Source organism: Eucyclogobius newberryi, unplaced genomic scaffold (genome assembly GCF_026437365.1).
Source record: "Eucyclogobius newberryi isolate DKJ021-1_F unplaced genomic scaffold, fEucNew1.0.hap1 SCAF_9, whole genome shotgun sequence".
NCBI classification, from domain to species: Eukaryota; Metazoa; Chordata; class Actinopteri; order Gobiiformes; family Gobiidae; genus Eucyclogobius; species Eucyclogobius newberryi.
Genome location: NW_027316532.1, coordinates 38,493,781 through 38,512,639, shown reverse-complemented (window position 1 = coordinate 38,512,639; position 18,859 = coordinate 38,493,781). Strand labels below are relative to the sequence as shown.

At 50.9% G+C, this 18,859-nt stretch overlaps 2 protein-coding genes and 1 pseudogene across 2 annotated transcripts in view; 2 read left to right on the top strand and 1 right to left on the bottom strand.

Annotated features, from left to right (window-relative positions):
• palld (palladin, cytoskeletal associated protein) overlaps window positions 1–18,859 on the bottom strand; it is a 457,154-nt gene that overhangs the window by 253,462 nt on the left and 184,833 nt on the right. The window lies entirely within an intron of this gene.
• On the top strand, window positions 5,828–12,065 carry LOC140353521 (MAD2L1-binding protein-like; annotated as a pseudogene).
• Window positions 16,859–18,750, top strand: LOC140353520 (uncharacterized). The gene is made up of 3 exons (XM_072438094.1): window positions 16,859–17,110; window positions 17,414–17,617; window positions 18,052–18,750. The coding sequence occupies exons 1-3, from the start codon at window positions 16,886–16,888 to the stop codon at window positions 18,748–18,750; spliced, it is 1,128 nt and encodes a 375-aa protein (XP_072294195.1). The 5' UTR covers window positions 16,859–16,885.

Here is an 18,859-nt window from a genome sequence, read left to right as displayed (position 1 = left end):
CTCCTTCACACCTTGTTTTGAATTCGCCCCGGGACCTCCCCTTTCTCTAACACGTGCTCCAGCTGTCAGCTCTCAGCTGGCTCATTTGCATAAACTACGTCACCCACGTGTGTGACGCTGTTTTGTGACGTCTCTCAAGATGGCGGCCGGTCTGGTGAATAGAAAAGGATTTATTTCTTCATGTAAATGTGTTTTTCCTGTAATGCCCCGTGTCAGCTGCAGAATAATAAAGATAAAGAAACTCAGGACAGGGTTTTCCTCAAACTGAAGCTGCTTCTGAACCTTCAGAGCACAAACTCGTGTCTGAACTTCTGTGTTTTTAACCTCTGCTTCTGCTGTCACTTTATTCAAGTTCAAACAAACTCTGTCTGAATCAACATCAGGAGGAAATCTGCTGCTGCAAAAGACGGATTGTTCAAACCTGAAGACAATATCACTCAATTAAAATGTATAATGAACTGGGCTGAAAATAAGTTGTTTTGGCCCTTTTCTGTGTTTTACAGCCCAAGAGCTCAATATTAGGCCCCTTGAGCTTAATTGTTATGCTATTCTTGTTTAAAGATAAATACTTTAACAATTATCATTGTATTTTTGAAGTTCTGGAAATCAGGGCCGAGACTAACTATTATTTTGGTCATCGCTTTAGTCTAGCCATTCTCCCATTGAATGAGTTGATTAGAACGCAAAACGGCCTGTGGGAGATTTGTATGATATTGTACTCACATAAAGTAGTTTAAGGACGTCCTGGTGGAGAATATTTACAGACAATAGTGTTCATCAAAAACACAAACTGTACACACTTCCCCTGTCTGTGATTCCTGCTCCGTCTGAGTAATAGAACCTTCTCTCTGTTTATGGCATGTTTTAGTCTGACTAGACCAGGTAACGATTATTCCATGACTTAACTGCTGTATTTCTATCATTGATGAGTTGTGATTAATCGATGCCCTTGTTGCGGCTCTACTGGAAATGCACAATTACAAATTTCACACATCCTTTTTGGACCAATGTGGCTAAACGTCTCATATGTTTCTCAGCCTGGAGCCACAGAAAACCCTGTGCGTTTGGGCAAAGCTGCTGCCGCGGTGCCGAGGAGAGCAGCACTAGGGGAAGTCACCAACTTCAACACCGCAGCCGTCAACACAAAGGTCAGTCCTGGTCCTACGGTGAACGACATGACGCTCTGAGCTTCAGCTGGACTTTTTCTCAGCCCTCGTTGTCGTACATTAGGCTTTTTGAAGTGACCACAGCATCATACTTTTGTCTGTGCAGAGAGGAGCCACTAAATCCAATCCTGCTGCTGCCCTGAAGACAAAGCGGCCTGAGGTCCAGCCTCAGGTTCCGGAGGTCCCAGTGGCCCCAGCAGCCACTGTGGCCCCCGAGGGCCCACAATAGCTGGATGTGTCCATGAAGGAGGAGAGGGAGCTGTGCCAGGCCTTCTCTGAGGCGCAGCTCACAGTGGAGGATGTGGACGAACAGGACTGTGACCTGCCTCAGCTGTGCTCTCATGACATCACAGACATGTCGTCATAAGGCGCTGGTACAGCTGGCAGCCCGGTGTAAACGCTCTCTCTTCTTTCTCACACTTATTGTGCTTTATCTCCTATATTTTGTAAATATAGTTAGTATATTTTTTTCTATTTTACTGTACGATAGGGACACGCGCTGGAATAGTTTTTTAATTCAACTGTTTTTGACTTTTTTCGGCTGGATTTGAGCGTTTTTCGTTGCGTTCGTTGTGTTGTTGTGACGTGAGCTAGCTCCGAGCGAGCCCACCAGCCCCCCCCGCGCCCTCCGGCCGCGCTAAAGTACGGCGTGTCGTCGGTACACGTTTATATACACGTTTATATGAAAGAGGAACTTCACGAACGATCGGGACACGCACTGGAATCGCTTTAAATTAACTTGTTTTGACTTTATTTGGCTGGATTGAGTGTTTTCGTCGTGTCGTTGCGATGTGTTTTGGCTCTGAGTCCCCCGGCTCCGGCCCGGCCCCCCGGCCGGCACCGTACCGCGTTTACACAAAGGAAGAACTAATGAAACTGCGGAGAACTGTCGTCTTACCCGGAGATCGTCACGTTATCCCGGCGGACATCCTAAGGAAAACGCAACGAAGCAGACGGGCTGGACGTAAACTCCGAGAGAAGAGAGGGACAAACAGGAAGTCGGTTCCCGCCGTAGTCATGGGTAACGTGAGGTCCCTTCAAAATAAAATGACGGAAATAGCGAGCCTCATGCGGTCCCAGAGGATTTATAGGGACAGCAGCGTCTTGATTTTCACAGAGACCTGGTTAACAGCAGAAATGCCAGACTCTATTGTAGGTTTGGACAATTTTCATCTGCTGCGGGCGGACAGAACGAGAGAATCCGGGAAGAAAAGAGGTGGAGGTCTGGCGGTGTATGTGAACACGAGCTGGTCCAAACCCGAACACTGCACAGTGAAGCAGCAGCTATGTAACAGGGATATTGAACTATTGGCTATTGGCATGAGGCCATATTATCTGCCTCGGGAGTTCTCACATGTGATTTTGATCGCAGTCTATGTGGCCCCATCTGCCAATGCTGAATATGCTTGTGAAGCACTGCTCTCCTGCACTTGTAGGCTGCAAACACAGCATCCACAGGCTCTCTTCCTCATCTCTGGTGACTTTAACCACGCTTCTCCCTCTTCTGTTCTACCAACATACACCCAGTATGTTACCTGCCCCACCAGAGACAATAGAACATTGGACTTGTTTTTTGCCAACACCAAGGAGGCTTATTCTTCTTCCCCCCTCCCTCCCCTGGGCAGCTCGGACCACAACCTTGTACATCTGAGGCCTGTGTATGAACCCATCGTGCGCAGGCAGCCTGTGGTGTCCCGTGAGGTGAGGATGTGGTCTGCTGAGAGCGAGGAGGCTCTGAGGGACTGCTTCAGCACCACTGTCTGGACTGAGCTTTATGACCCACATGGGGAGGACATCAACACCATCACAGAGTGCATCACGGACTACATCAACTTCTGTTTTGAGAACATTGTTCCCTCCCGGACGGTGCGGTGTTTTCCAAACAACAAGCCATAGATTAACCGTAAACTGAAGGCTCTGCTGAAGGAGAAGAAGAGAGCCTTCAGGTCAGGGAACAAGGAGGAGCTGAGGACTGTGCAGAAGGAGCTGAGGAGGAAGATCAGGCAGGCTGAGGCCGGCTACAAGAGGAGGATAGAGGAGCAGCTGCAGCAAAAGAACATTCAGGGAGTGTGGAGGAGCCTGAAAACCATCTCGGGTTTCAAAATCCCCCCTGCCCAGACAGAGGGGGATCTACAGTGGGTGAATGATTTAAATGCTCACTTCTTGAGGTTTGATCAGTCACCCGCCCCTCCCCCTGCACAGCTGCATGCTCCCTCTTCCACAGCTGGACAATGCCCTGCATCTGTTCCTCTTCGCTTATCTGCCCCGGACCATCAGCTCCCCACTTCGCCTGGACTCACCCATTCCCCCAGCACACGGTCCCCCTGCCAACCACTGACTGTCACAGCAGCACAGGTGAGGAGTGAGCTGAAGAGGATTAAAGTGAGGAAGGCAGCAGGACCTGATGGCATCAGCCCCAGGCTCCTTAAGTCCTGCGCAGATGAACTGTGTGGAGTTGTGGAGCATGTCTTCAACATGAGCCTGAAGCTGAGGGTGGTACCACAGGTCTGGAAGACCTCCTGTCTGGTACCTGTGCCCAAGACACCACGCCCCAAAGACCTCAACAGCTTCAGGCCAGTGGCTCTCACGTCCCACCTGATGAAGACACTGGAGCGGCTAGTCCTGGACCACCTCCGCTCCACCGTGAGCTCAGCCATGGACCCGCTGCATTTTGCATATCGGTCTGGCATCGGAGTGGAGGACGCCGTCATCTCCCTGCTGCACCGCTCTCTCTCTCACCTGGAAAAGCCTTGCAGCTCTGTGAGGATTCTGTTCTTCGATCTTTCCAGTGCCTTCAACACCATCCAGCCGCTGCTCCTGAGGGACAAGCTGGAGACGGCTGGTGTGGAGTATGACCTGGCAGAGTGGATCCTGGACTACCTCACAGACCGACCCCAGTTTGTGAGAGCCCGGAACTGTGTGTCTGACACTCGGACCTGCAGTGTGGGGGCGCCCCAGGGCACTGTCCTCGCGCCCTTTCTCTTCACCCTTTACACTGCAGACTTCAGACATGACACGGACAGCTGTGTCCTGCAGAAGTTCTCTGACGACTCTGCCATCATCGGACTCATCACGGACGACGATGACGCGGAGTACAGAGGACTGGCGCAGGACTTTGTGGACTGGTGTCAGCGGAACCACCTCCTCATCAACGCGGGGAAGACCAAGGAGATGGTGGTGGATTTCCGCAGACGCCACCCCACTGCCCCCTCACCAGTGAACATCCAGGGACGGGACATTGAGAGAGTGACTCATACAAGTACCTGGGTGTTCATCTGAACCACAAACTGGACTGGACTCATAACACAGACGCACTGTACAGGAAGAGCCAGAGTCGGCTCTACCTCCTGAGGAGACTCAGGTCTTTTGGAGTGACAGGGCCACTCCTGAAGACCTTCTACGACTCTGTGGTGGCATCAGCTCCTGTAGGTGTGGCCTGCTGGAGCAGCAGCATCACAGAGAGGGAGAGGAAGAGGCTGGACAGAGTCATCAAGAAGTCCAGCTCCGTCCTGGGCTGTGCTCTGGACTCGGTGCAGGAGGTGGGGGACAGAAGGATCCTGGCTAGATTCACATCTATGCTGGACCATGAGTGTCGCCCCCTGCAGGACACTCTCTCCGCTCTGGAGAGCAGCTTCAGTGAGAGACTGATCCACCCTCGATGTGTGAAGGAAAGGTTCCGTAGGTCTTTCCTTCCTGCTGCTGTCAGACTTTATAACAAAAACTGTTAGTACTGAACACTCGCAATACTGACCTAACCTAATACTGATGTGCAATTCTGTCATATGTGCAATTGCTGTTGGAATTCATGTGCAATTCATGTGCAATTACTGTGAAATTCATGTGCAATTACTGTCGGGATCACATGCAATGGTATTTATTTATTTATTTATTTATTTGTCTATGGGAGTTTTTATTTATTTATAGGAGATCTTCTACTGAAAGTGTTTTTCAGACTTCCTATAAGTGATCTGTTCTTCTGTATCTGCCTTTGTATCTACCTGCGTTGCACCAATGAAATTTCCCCATGTGGGACAATAAAGGAATATCTTATCTTATCTTATCTTATGTACAGGTGTGTGCAGGAGCTGCAGCAGCAGCAGCAGGCCGTGCGGCAGCAGCAGCAGGCCGTGCAGCAGCAGCAGCAGGCCGTGCAGCAACAGCAGCAGCAGGCCGTGCAGCAGCAGCAGCAGGCCGTGCAGCAGCAGCAGCAGGCCGTGCGGCAGCAGCAGCAGCAGCAGCAGGCCGTGCAGCAGCAGCAGCAGGCCGTGCGGCAGCAGCAGCAGCAGGCCGTGCGGCAGCAGCAGCAGCAGGCCGTGCGGCAGCAGGCCGTGCAGCAGCAGCAGCAGCAGCAGGCCGTGCAGCAGCAGCAGGCCGTGCAGCAGCAGCAGCAGGCCGTGCAGCAGCAGCAGCAGCAGCAGGCCGTGCAGCAGCAGCAAGCCGTGCAGCAGCAGCAGGCCGTGCAGCAGCAGCAGGCCGTGCAGCAGCAGCAAGCCGTGCAGCAGCAGCAGCAGCAGGCCGTGCAGCAGCAGCATGCCGTGCAGCAGCAGCTGGTTGTGCAGCAGCAGCAGGCCGTGCAGCAGCAGCTGGTCGTGCAGCAGCAGCAGGCCGTGCAGCAGCAGCTGGTCGTGCAGCAGCAGTAGGCTGTGCAGCAGCAGCACTACATGCTGGGCTGCTCGTCACTGCTGGAATACCACACCAACAGAAGTCCGTCTTTATCTCCAAAAGTCACCGTTCTTTTACAAAGCGTATCCGACGATGAGACAACTTCAGACAAACTCTCCGCAGAAATCAACAGGGAAATATCGGGAAAGTCCACCACATCTTGTGCTAAACCGAAACACGATGATGGATTTGCAGAGGATGAATCTGAAACACGTCTCAATTGACCTGCTAACGCTATGAAGCTGCACGATAATTGTACAGAAAACAACGAAAATGACACCAAGCCAAACGTGAGCCTCTCTTTGGGTGCGTAACCAACTATTCAAGCACAAGACCGCATTATATATGTGACGTTTCTCCTTTTTAATAATTGCACACTAACTTTTATTAACTGGGATTTTCATTGGATTTGAAGTGGCTGTCTTTGGGCTCTCCTCATAATAAGAAAGCAAAGGTCACAATGTTGTCTTAAATTCATGTTTCCCATTACTAATAGATTAAAAGTATATTGAATAAAATAAATGTATAATCATAGCAGATTTAGTTTCTAAACGTGTGTACAGAAAACAAGTGTAAAAACTCAAATATGGTTATCTTCATAACAGTTCAGACACGGGCAGTTTGACTAAAAGCACAGTTTTTTCTGAACAGATAACGACAAGGAGGAACAGCACAGTCTGGATCAGAAGAAAGATGAAGTCGACTCCAACGTGGGCCCTGAGGAGTCGGACGAAGAGATCCTGAGAAGGGCCCGGGAGGAGGTCTGTGTGAATGTGGTGTTTCCTGGGACGGTCGCGCAGGACGGGTGCTGCCGTCAGCGAGATACTTAAATGTGTGCTCTATCAAAGGCAGCAGCTCCCAATGACCCATGACCAACTCGTGTACTCTCAAAAGAAACGACAGGCGTCGATGCAGGTGAAAACAAATGAGGAGCGCATGCATCACTTATTATGAGATGTCACAATCTAATACCTCTGTGTTGTACTTCTTCAGGACAAGGACAGTGAGTATGAAACCTGTGCAGGCGGCGGACATGGACTGGAGGAAGTGCCAGCAGCCTCTGAAAGAGCTGGAGGAGGTGCTGCAGGAGTTGGAGGAGGTGCTGCAGGAGCTGGAGGAGGTGCTGCAGCAGCTGGAGGAGGTGCTGCAGGAGCTGGAGGAGGTGCTGCAGGAGCTGGAGGAGGTGCTGCTGGAGCTGGAGGAGGTGCTGCAGGAGCTGGAGGAGGTGCTGCAGGAGTTGGAGGAGGTGCTGCAGCAGCTGGAGGAGGTGCTGCAGGAGCTGGAGGAGGTAATGCAGGAGCTGGAGGAGGTGCTGCAGGAGCTGGAGGAGGTGCTGCAGGAGTTGGAGGAGGTGCTGCAGCAGCTGGAGGAGGTGCTGCAGGAGCTGGAGGAGGTGCTGCAGGAGCTGGAGGAGGTGCTGCAGGAGTTGGAGGAGGTGCTGCAGCAGCTGGAGGAGGTGCTGCAGGAGCTGGAGGACGTGCTGCAGGAGTTGGAGGAGGTGCTGCAGGAGTTGGAGGAGGTGTTGCAGAAGCTGGAGGAAGTGCTGCAGGAGCTGGAGGAGGTGCTGCAGGAGTTGGAGGAGGTGCTGCAGCAGCTGGAGGAGGTGCTGCAGGAGCTGGAGGAGGTGCTGCAGGAGTTGGAGGAGGTGCTGCAGCAGCTGGAGGAGGTGCTGCAGGAGCTGGAGGAGGTGCTGCAGGAGCTGGAGGAGGTGCTGCAGGAGCTGGAGGAGGTGCTGCAGGAGTTGGAGGAGGTGCTGCAGCAGCTGGAGGAGGTGCTGCAGGAGTTGGAGGAGGTGCTGCAGCAGCTGGAGGAGGTGCTGCAGGAGCTGGAGGAGGTGCTGCAGGAGTTGGAGGAGGGGCTGCAGGAGTTGGAGGAGGTGCTGCATGAGCTGGAGGAGGTGCTGCAGGAGCTGGAGGAGGTGCTGCAGGAGTTGGAGGAGGTGCTGCAGCAGCTGGAGGAGGTGCTGCAGGAGGTGCTGCAGCAGCTGGAGGAGGTGCTGCAGCAGCTGGAGGAGGTGCTGCAGGAGTTGGAGGAGGTGCTGCAGGTGCTGGAGGAGGTGCTGCAGGAGTTGGAGGAGGTGCTGCAGGAGCTGGAGGAGGTGCTGCAGGAGTTGGAGGAGGTGCTGCAGCAGCTGGAGGAGGTGCTGCAGGAGCTGGAGGAGGTGCTGCAGGAGCTGGAGGAGGTGCTGCAGGAGTTGGAGGAGGTGCTGCAGCAGCTGGAGGAGGTGCTGCAGGAGCTGGAGGAGGTGCTGCAGGAGTTGGAGGAGGTGCTGCAGGAGTTGGAGGAGGTGCTGCAGCAGCTGGAGGAAGTGCTGCAGGAGCTGGAGGAGGTGCTGCAGGAGTTGGAGGAGGTGCTGCAGCAGCTGGAGGAGGTGCTGCAGGAGCTGGAGGAGGTGCTGCAGGAGTTGGAGGAGGTGCTGCAGGAGTTGGAGGAGGTGCTGCAGCAGCTGGAGGAGGTGCTGCAGGAGCTGGAGGAAGTGCTGCAGGAGTTGGAGGAGGTGCTGCAGCAGCTGGAGGAGGTGCTGCAGGAGCTGGAGGAGGTGCTGCAGGAGTTGGAGGAGGTGCTGCAGGAGCTGGAGGAGGTGCTGCAGGAGTTGGAGGAGGTGCTGCAGGAGTTGGAGGAGGTGCTGCAGCAGCTGGAGGAGTTGCTGCAGGAGCTGGAGGAAGTGCTGCAGGAGTTGGAGGAGGTGCTGCAGCAGCTGGAGGAGGTGCTGCAGGAGCTGGAGGAGGTGCTGCAGGAGCTGGAGGAGGTGCTGCAGGAGCTGGAGGAGGTGCTGCAGGAGCTGGAGGAGGTGCTGCAGGAGTTGGAGGAGGTGCTGCAGCAGCTGGAGGAGGTGCTGCAGCAGCTGGAGGAGGTGCTGCAGGAGTTGGAGGAGGTGCTGCAGGAGTTGGAGGAGGTGCTGCAGCAGCTGGAGGAGGTGCTGCAGGAGGTGCTGCAGCAGCTGGAGGAGGTGCTGCAGCAGCTGGAGGAGGTGCTGCAGGAGTTGGAGGAGGTGCTGCAGCAGCTGGAGGAAGTGCTGCAGGTGCTGGAGGAGGTGCTGCAGCAGTTGGAGGAGGTGCTGCAGGAGCTGGAGGAGGTGCTGCAGGAGTTGGAGGAGGTGCTGCAGCAGCTGGAGGAGGTGCTGCAGGAGCTGGAGGAGGTGCTGCAGGAGCTGGAGGAGGTGCTGCAGGAGTTGGAGGAGGTGCTGCAGCAGCTGGAGGAGGTGCTGCAGGAGCTGGAGGAGGTGCTGCAGGAGTTGGAGGAGGTGCTGCAGGAGTTGGAGGAGGTGCTGCAGGAGCTGGAGGAGGTGCTGCAGGAGTTGGAGGAGGTGCTGCAGGAGTTGGAGGAGGTGCTGCAGCAGCTGGAGGAGGTGCTGCAGGAGCTGGAGGAGGTGCTGCAGGAGTTGGAGGAGGTGCTGCAGCAGCTGGAGGAGGTGCTGCAGGAGCTGGAGGAGGTGCTGCAGGAGCTGGAGGAGGTGCTGCAGGAGCTGGAGGAGGTGCTGCAGGAGTTGGAGGAGGTGCTGCAGCAGCTGGAGGAGGTGCTGCAGGAGTTGGAGGAGGTGCTGCAGCAGCTGGAGGAGGTGCTGCAGGAGCTGGAGGAGGTGCTGCAGGAGTTGGAGGAGGTGCTGCAGGAGCTGGAGGAGGTGCTGCAGGAGCTGGAGGAGGTGCTGCAGGAGTTGGAGGAGGTGCTGCAGGAGTTGGAGGAGGTGCTGCAGCAGCTGGAGGAGGTGCTGCAGGAGGTGCTGCAGCAGCTGGAGGAGGTGCTGCAGCAGCTGGAGGAGGTGCTGCAGGAGTTGGAGGAGGTGCTGCAGCAGCTGGAGGAAGTGCTGCAGGTGCTGGAGGAGGTGCTGCAGCAGTTGGAGGAGGTGCTGCAGGAGCTGGAGGAGGTGCTGCAGGAGTTGGAGGAGGTGCTGCAGCAGCTGGAGGAGGTGCTGCAGGAGCTGGAGGAGGTGCTGCAGGAGCTGGAGGAGGTGCTGCAGGAGTTGGAGGAGGTGCTGCAGCAGCTGGAGGAGGTGCTGCAGGAGCTGGAGGAGGTGCTGCAGGAGTTGGAGGAGGTGCTGCAGGAGTTGGAGGAGGTGCTGCAGGAGCTGGAGGAGGTGCTGCAGGAGTTGGAGGAGGTGCTGCAGGAGTTGGAGGAGGTGCTGCAGCAGCTGGAGGAGGTGCTGCAGGAGGTGCTGCAGCAGCTGGAGGAGGTGCTGCAGCAGCTGGAGGAGGTGCTGCAGGAGTTGGAGGAGGTGCTGCAGCAGCTGGAGGAAGTGCTGCAGGTGCTGGAGGAGGTGCTGCAGGAGTTGGAGGAGGTGCTGCAGGAGCTGGAGGAGGTGCTGCAGGAGTTGGAGGAGGTGCTGCAGCAGCTGGAGGAGGTGCTGCAGGAGCTGGAGGAGGTGCTGCAGGAGCTGGAGGAGGTGCTGCAGGAGTTGGAGGAGGTGCTGCAGCAGCTGGAGGAGGTGCTGCAGGAGCTGGAGGAGGTGCTGCAGGAGTTGGAGGAGGTGCTGCAGGAGTTGGAGGAGGTGCTGCAGCAGCTGGAGGAAGTGCTGCAGGAGCTGGAGGAGGTGCTGCAGGAGTTGGAGGAGGTGCTGCAGCAGCTGGAGGAGGTGCTGCAGGAGCTGGAGGAGGTGCTGCAGGAGTTGGAGGAGGTGCTGCAGGAGTTGGAGGAGGTGCTGCAGCAGCTGGAGGAGGTGCTGCAGGAGCTGGAGGAAGTGCTGCAGGAGTTGGAGGAGGTGCTGCAGCAGCTGGAGGAGGTGCTGCAGGAGCTGGAGGAGGTGCTGCAGGAGTTGGAGGAGGTGCTGCAGGAGCTGTAGGAGGTGCTGCAGGAGTTGGAGGAGGTGCTGCAGGAGTTGGAGGAGGTGCTGCAGCAGCTGGAGGAAGTGCTGCAGGTGCTGGAGGAGGTGCTGCAGCAGTTGGAGGAGGTGCTGCAGGAGCTGGAGGAGGTGCTGCAGGAGTTGGAGGAGGTGCTGCAGCAGCTGGAGGAGGTGCTGCAGGAGCTGGAGGAGGTGCTGCAGGAGCTGGAGGAGGTGCTGCAGGAGTTGGAGGAGGTGCTGCAGCAGCTGGAGGAGGTGCTGCAGGAGTTGGAGGAGGTGCTGCAGCAGCTGGAGGAAGTGCTGCAGGTGCTGGAGGAGGTGCTGCAGGAGTTGGAGGAGGTGCTGCAGGAGCTGGAGGAGGTGCTGCAGGAGTTGGAGGAGGTGCTGCAGCAGCTGGAGGAGGTGCTGCAGGAGCTGGAGGAGGTGCTGCAGGAGCTGGAGGAGGTGCTGCAGGAGTTGGAGGAGGTGCTGCAGCAGCTGGAGGAGGTGCTGCAGGAGCTGGAGGAGGTGCTGCAGGAGTTGGAGGAGGTGCTGCAGGAGTTGGAGGAGGTGCTGCAGCAGCTGGAGGAAGTGCTGCAGGAGCTGGAGGAGGTGCTGCAGGAGTTGGAGGAGGTGCTGCAGCAGCTGGAGGAGGTGCTGCAGGAGCTGGAGGAGGTGCTGCAGGAGTTGGAGGAGGTGCTGCAGGAGTTGGAGGAGGTGCTGCAGCAGCTGGAGGAGGTGCTGCAGGAGCTGGAGGAAGTGCTGCAGGAGTTGGAGGAGGTGCTGCAGCAGCTGGAGGAGGTGCTGCAGGAGCTGGAGGAGGTGCTGCAGGAGTTGGAGGAGGTGCTGCAGGAGCTGTAGGAGGTGCTGCAGGAGTTGGAGGAGGTGCTGCAGGAGTTGGAGGAGGTGCTGCAGCAGCTGGAGGAGTTGCTGCAGGAGCTGGAGGAAGTGCTGCAGGAGTTGGAGGAGGTGCTGCAGCAGCTGGAGGAGGTGCTGCAGGAGCTGGAGGAGGTGCTGCAGGAGTTGGAGGAGGTGCTGCAGCAGTTGGAGGTGCTGTTTTCTCTGAGCAGAGTCCCTCGGGTGCTGCTGTCGATGGGCGGAACCACTGTCCTCCCAAAAGAGCTGTATGAGATCAACATGGAGGCTTTGGTCCTGGCATCTGGAGACAAAAGCTTACGTGCTTCGTCTTGTTTAAGGCAGCTGTTCCGCACGCTCTTCGTGGCTGATCTTTTGTCCGACACCAATCCGGTTCGTTTGATGCCCACCACTGTGCTGGCGCTCACTCACAGAGACTGTGGGGTGGGCTGGTTTCGCCCCAAACTGCAATTTAAAGTTCCGCCACGAGTGGAAAGAAAAGTCATGGCTCTGTCCACTGACCTTTGACCTGCAAGGGTCTAAAGAGGGTTGAGCTGGACTAGGATGATTATATCTGGTTTCAGGCACCAATGACGATCAAGGGCTTCAGTAACACAAAGGTTTAACAAATAAATGGTACTACATTTTGATAGTTGTGCTCGTAAATACACATTGTAAATGTAATTTTATTTACAGAAAACGATACAATTGAGAATCGTTTGAAGTGCCATCAAATAAGTAAACTTGTGCTGTTTTGTGAGTGCTAATGCTTGTCACGCTGTACATATTTTAATACTATAATAATTTATTTAATGTGATGTCTTCTATGAATGTCTACCTTACGTTCTATTCTTTGTGGAAGCTCATTCAAAAATGTTTAGTATCTCGTAATTATGGGCGACGTTTCTCGTAATTTATTAGATTCTTTTCCCACAAATGCCTCATCAAGGCTGCAACAGGATGGCACATAATTGCCTTGCCAACCGTGCACAGAAGTCATGATGAACCCTCTGCTAAGCCAAGTAACAGCTACACGCTTCTTAACTTAACACTTTATTACCTCAGAAAAGTAAACCGATTGTTCTGTTGATGTTATAGTTAGCACTGCTGTAGCATTCAGCTCGCAGGTGTCTTTAGCATTCGTGCATAATTATACACATTTGGGCCATTTAACCATTTTATTCTTCATGCTATGCTGCAGTCCAACATGGCTTCAATACTCGCAGCCATAGTGTCTATATCGCAACTGTCCGTACTACTGCTGCAGTCCAACATGGCTTCAATACTCGCAGCCATAGTGTCTATATCGCAACTGTCCGTACTACTGCTGCAGTCCAACATGGCTTCAATACTCGCAGCCATAGTGTCTATATCGCAACTGTCCGTACTACTGCTGCAGTCCAACATGGCTTCAATACTCGCAGCCATAGTGTCTATATCGCAACTGTCCGTACTACTGCTGCAGTCCAACATGGCTTCAATACTCGCAGCCAGTGTCTATATCGCAACTGTCCGTACTACTGCTGCAGTCCAACATGGCTTCAATACTCGCAGCCATAGTGTCTATATCGCAACTGTCCGTACTACTGCTGCAGTCCAACATGGCTTCAATACTCGCAGCCATAGTGTCTATATCGCAACTGTCCATACTACTGCTGCAGTCCAACATGGCTTCAATACTCGCAGCCATAGTGTCAATATCGCAACTGTCCGTACTACTGCTGCAGTCCAACATGGCTTCAATACTCGCAGCCATAGTGTCTATATCGCAACTGTCCGTACTACTGCTGCAGTCCAACATGGCTTCAATACTCGCAGCCATAGTGTCTATATCGCAACTGTCCGTACTACTGCTGCAGTCCAACATGGCTTCAATACTCGCAGCCATAGTGTCTATATCACAACTGTCCGTACTACTGCTGCAGTCCAACATGGCTTCAATACTCGCAGCCATAGTGTCTATATCGCAACTGTCCGTACTACTGCTGCAGTCCAACATGGCTTCAATACTCGCAGCCATAGTGTCAATATCGCAACTGTCCGTACTACTGCTGCAGTCCAACATGGCTTCAATACTCGCAGCCATAGTGTCTATATCGCAACTGTCCGTACTACTGCTGCAGTCCAACATGGCTTCAATACTCGCAGCCATAGCGTCTATATCGCAACTGTCCGTACTACTGCTGCAGTCCAACATGGCTTCAATACTCGCAGCCATAGTGTCTATATCACAACTGTCCGTACAACTGCTGCAGTCCAACATGGCTTCAATACTCGCAGCCATAGTGTCTATATCGCAACTGTCCGTACTACTGCTGCAGTCCAACATGGCTTCAATACTCGCAGCCATAGCGTCTATATCGCAACTGTCCGTACTACTGCTGCAGTCCAACATGGCTTCAATACTCGCAGCCATAGTGTCTATATCACAACTGTCCGTACTACTGCTGCAGTCCAACATGGCTTCAATACTCGCAGCCATAGTGTCTATATCACAACTGTCCGTACTACTGCTGCAGTCCAACATGGCTTCAATACTCGCAGCCATAGTGTCTATATCGCAACTGTCCGTACTACTGCTGCAGTCCAACATGGCTTCAATACTCGCAGCCATAGTGTCTATATCGCAACTGTCCGTACTACTGCTGCAGTCCAACATGGCTTCAATACTCGCAGCCATAGTGTCTATATCGCAACTGTCCGTACTACTGCTGCAGTCCAACATGGCTTCAATACTCGCAGCCATAGTGTCTATATCGCAACTGTCCGTACTACTGCTGCAGTCCAACATGGCTTCAATACTCGCAGCCATAGTGTCTATATCGCAACTGTCCGTACTACTGCTGCAGTCCAACATGGCTTCAATACTCGCAGCCATAGTGTCTATATCGCAACTGTCCGTACTACTGCTGCAGTCCAACATGGCTTCAATACTCGCAGCCATAGTGTCTATATCACAACTGTCCGTACTACTGCTGCAGTCCAACATGGCTTCAATACTCGCAGCCAGTGTCTATATCGCAACTGTCCGTACTACTGCTGCAGTCCAACATGGCTTCAATACTCGCAGCCATAGTGTCTATATCGCAACTGTCCGTACTACTGCTGCAGTCCAACATGGCTTCAATACTCGCAGCCATAGTGTCTATATCGCAACTGTCCGTACAACTGCTGCAGTCCAACATGGCTTCAATACTCGCAGCCATAGTGTCAATATCGCAACTGTCCGTACTACTGCTGCAGTCCAACATGGCTTCAATACTCGCAGCCATAGTGTCTATATCACAACTGTCCGTACTACTGCTGCAGTCCAACATGGCTTCAATACTCGCAGCCATAGTGTCTATATCGCAACTGTCCGTACAACTGCTGCAGTCCAACATGGCATCTTCATCCCATTTGTCCACCATCTTTTCATCCCTTTCAATTTCCAGATGAAGAAACTGTAAAAATACAAACAAATGTTACATTTTTGTCCTTGTATAAATAAAACATATGTTTGAGTGAAAGAGAATATTCTGCACAAAAAGGAGATCCTTTTCCCCCCAGAATCTTAGAATGAAACTATACGAAAAAAATACTGAGACTCACTTATGTGAAATGAATGGTTGACAATATTAATAAATCATAAATGACATAAAAGATCGTTCCTGTTTGAAGCTTGGGTGGTATACATAGATATATTTGGTGCCTTTTGAACATAAACATGATCTGCACAGGGACAGTGAGCTGCTGCTATGACTCTGGTCTCCTCCACTGCTGATCTGGATCTGACCCGCTGGATCTGACCCGCTGGATCTGACCCGCTGGATCTGACCCGCTGGATCTGACATACCAGTGACATTATACTTTACTGTTTGTGCTATTAAAGACGTTTAATCGTCGCCTGTTTCCAGTTCCGTAATTGGCTCCATTCTGCCGTTCGTCACAGTGGCCAATTTAATTATTTGAATGGTCAGAAAATGGTAACCAAGGGCAATAGTACAAGGGCAGAACAGTGAATGTTAGGGGCCCCAATAAACATAAAACAATACACTATAGGACAATAATAAAGCCAGAATTGTTTTAAATAAATGTATAGATCGTTCCAGAACGTTTCAGAAGAAAGGCTAATTAAAATGATTGTCAATGAAAGTGAACATACATAACATTAATGGAGTAATACATATGTTGAATGTAAACATGTAAATGGTACAATAACTAAGGTACAATGCATCGTTTTAATTGACTCCAGGGCTGTAATATTTGTGCACACATAACATAAGCCAAGGGGTCACACTAACAACATTAATACCAGATCCATTTATCAAATAACTTAAACATCCACCATGTGTAATATGGAGTAAAGATGACATTTGAGATTTATTAGGAGCAGTGTCTACTTTTTGTATTGTTTTTAAGGACTAAATGTCATTGGTATTATTTTGTACTTTTGTGTGAAAACACACAATATGTAATTTTCAAAAGCTAATTGCTAATATATTATTTTAATTTAGTTTTTTTAAGAAAAAAAATATTTTTGGGTTCTATTTAAATGGGGTGTTGATTGCAACCTTTTGTTTCTTTCACTTCCTGAATAAAGACCCGTTTTGTTTGGAAATTGTTGTTGTTTATAGTATAATATAATACATATTATTATTATTATATCTGTTTAATTAAGCAAAGAGAGACCTGAATAAAGCCAGATTTTGAATAATCACAATGAAAAGGGTAAATAAATATTGAAGACTGTTACAAACCTTGACATAAGCAAAACATAAAGATGCAGAAAAAGAAGATGTTTTATGGTCAGTAGCTCTAGCACCATCTAGCGGTCACCACACAGAACAGCACCTTCACTGAGGAAATTACAGAACTTTGTCTTTAATATTGTGCTCGTTCAGCTTAAAAGATAAATATCTTTGTCATCACATTTTCATTGTAATTAAAACAACAGACATTCATTTTATGTGTTTGTGATGAAACTAAACAAATTATTATTTTCCCCCGATCAAACCCTACGTCACTGTCCCGCTTGTTGCTTGGCAACATGCCGTAAACATGATTAGCGCGGTAGCTAGAGTTTAATGCAGGAAAGAGTGTCTGAAGTCAAAAACTGTCCAAGAGATGGGATTTTAATCTAATCACTGGAGGTAAGTTTCAATAATTACATATAAATGATTTGGACAAAATGTGTTGTTGATGCCACTGAACTGTTATGTTTACTCATCTGGTCACTTCGGTGAGCGAAGATTATTAATATAATTTTAGTCAGTGTGTCTTCTTCAGAGTAAAAGCAGACCTTTTACTTCCAACACAATAAAGCTGATGACCAGATTTCCCTTCAGAAGTTCAAACTGGGAATGAACTGGATTTGTGTTTCAGTTAGTTGCTATTTCTAAGTTATACATCAAAACGTTTTCATTGTTTACAGATATCTTCAGAACGAACACGTGGTCAGTTTTGCATGTCAATGGTCAGGATGCCCCGATCAGCTCGATCCCAGCGGTCAGTGACAGAGCCTCAGCCACAGGACACAGAGCCCGAGGAGCTGGTCCCAGGCCGTTTGACTCGGACATCATGGACAGAGATGCTGGCACAAGAGGAGGCAGAGGAGGCCGTGGCTGAACACATGGAGAAGTTACTCAGGAACGTCATGGACGGGTGTTGCAGGGCAGACGTCAGACAACAGGTCAATGAAATGCCCTATAATCAATGGTTTACATTTGGCACATGAACTATGCCTCCTACGTTTGGCTTCTTTTTCAAGTTTGAATGATAAAAAGGATTAGAAATGAACATGGAAATAAATCATAAATCATAGCCACTGCAACTCCAAAACTGAGGTGAATCCCAAAACCAATTATTTCTGCCTTGATATTCATGTTCAAAGGCCACAACAAGAAACTATTCGACTATCCACTTACAACGTGTGTTCAGTGTCTTGCTCTAGGGCACAGCACCACAGATTAATGCCAACGTCTTTGTCTTTCAGGTGTTCCCGTTTACAACAAACTGGGTGAAGAAGTGCCTGATTCAAACGGTGGAGCAGCGTTTCCTGTGCAGAGACGATGGAGACGGAGCAGAGGAGGTTCTGCCTGAGGACTGTGAGCCTCCTCCAGCTGAAGCAGACGCCTGGGCTCAGGGCTGCGTGCCGCTAGTGAGACCCTCACCTCCACTGCCACCCATCTCACCAAAGGTATAACCACCACAGCAACCAATCAGAATCTGTGTAGAAGGTGTGGGCGATTGACAGAAATAGATATCTCAAAATGTTTTATAGCATTTCTCAGACAATATTATGTCTGTCCAACAAAGATGTGTTAAAACATGTCTTTAAATGTATTTGTAGAGGTTTAATTATCAGACAAATATGAAATGCTTGTAAAATTCATCACAAAAGTGCAGAAATATCATACCATGACCATATTTGAACGTTCACAACATCACTTTTATTTTCATTTCTATTTTTATTCAGTTCTTTAACAGTAACAATAATCTTTAAAAAAACACATTCACAATATTATCTACATTTTTACATCATTCCTACCTCTAAATCTGTGCCTGTCTCAAGTATTTATGGTTGTATATTTGAGTAAACAATCCTTAACAATATTCCCTTTTCTTAAACAGGAAGATGTCCATAAAGAGGTCGCGCTGGAAATATTCCCAAAATGTCGAGCGCCGCTGCAGCCTAAAGCGTCTCCAAAGTTACCATCAAAGAGGACCAGCTCTAAACCGCTTGTTGTCACTGATAAGAAAATGCACAATATTTTTCCCCAAAAGAAAAATTACCAAGTACCGATACATGCCAAGCCGAGTACATTTCTACCCACATTGTCTCATTCCAGAGAGAAACAGACCTCGAAGACTGGAAAGAGTCAAATTGAAATTAAGATATCCACCGTAAGTAGCAAGTTAGTGCCAAAGAAACCAGACGCTATACAAAAGCTGGACCCTGCAAGGTTCCCTGACCACTGTATTTTCCCTAAGTATGAGATTGTAGATTCAAATGCCAAGCCCTGGAAACCGAGGGAAACCAAACCACAACAAAAACACATGGAACCTGAATGGACAGTAAAACCTCCAAGATGTGAAGTTGACCTCAGGCCAAAACATGGAGCAGAGATTTCCTCTGGACCGGTCAGACTGGAGGCTATGACTTTGGCTAAAGGTGTTACTCTGTCTCAGTCTGCAGCGCTGAGCAAGATCACAGCTCCTCCACAAACACGTGCAGAGAAGCTGCAGCCCATAAGAACAGAGCCGGCGCAGTTGTTTTCTGTTGACCAGTTTGTTCCAGACCTTCAGTTGAAACCACAGTCACAGACTTAAATTTGTGGTATAAATACAGGCCCTGTTCATGTCCAGTAGAGGAAGATTATTTTATTAATCATAAATGTTACAATAAACATGAGTGAAACTTCTTTGGAACAGAGTATAT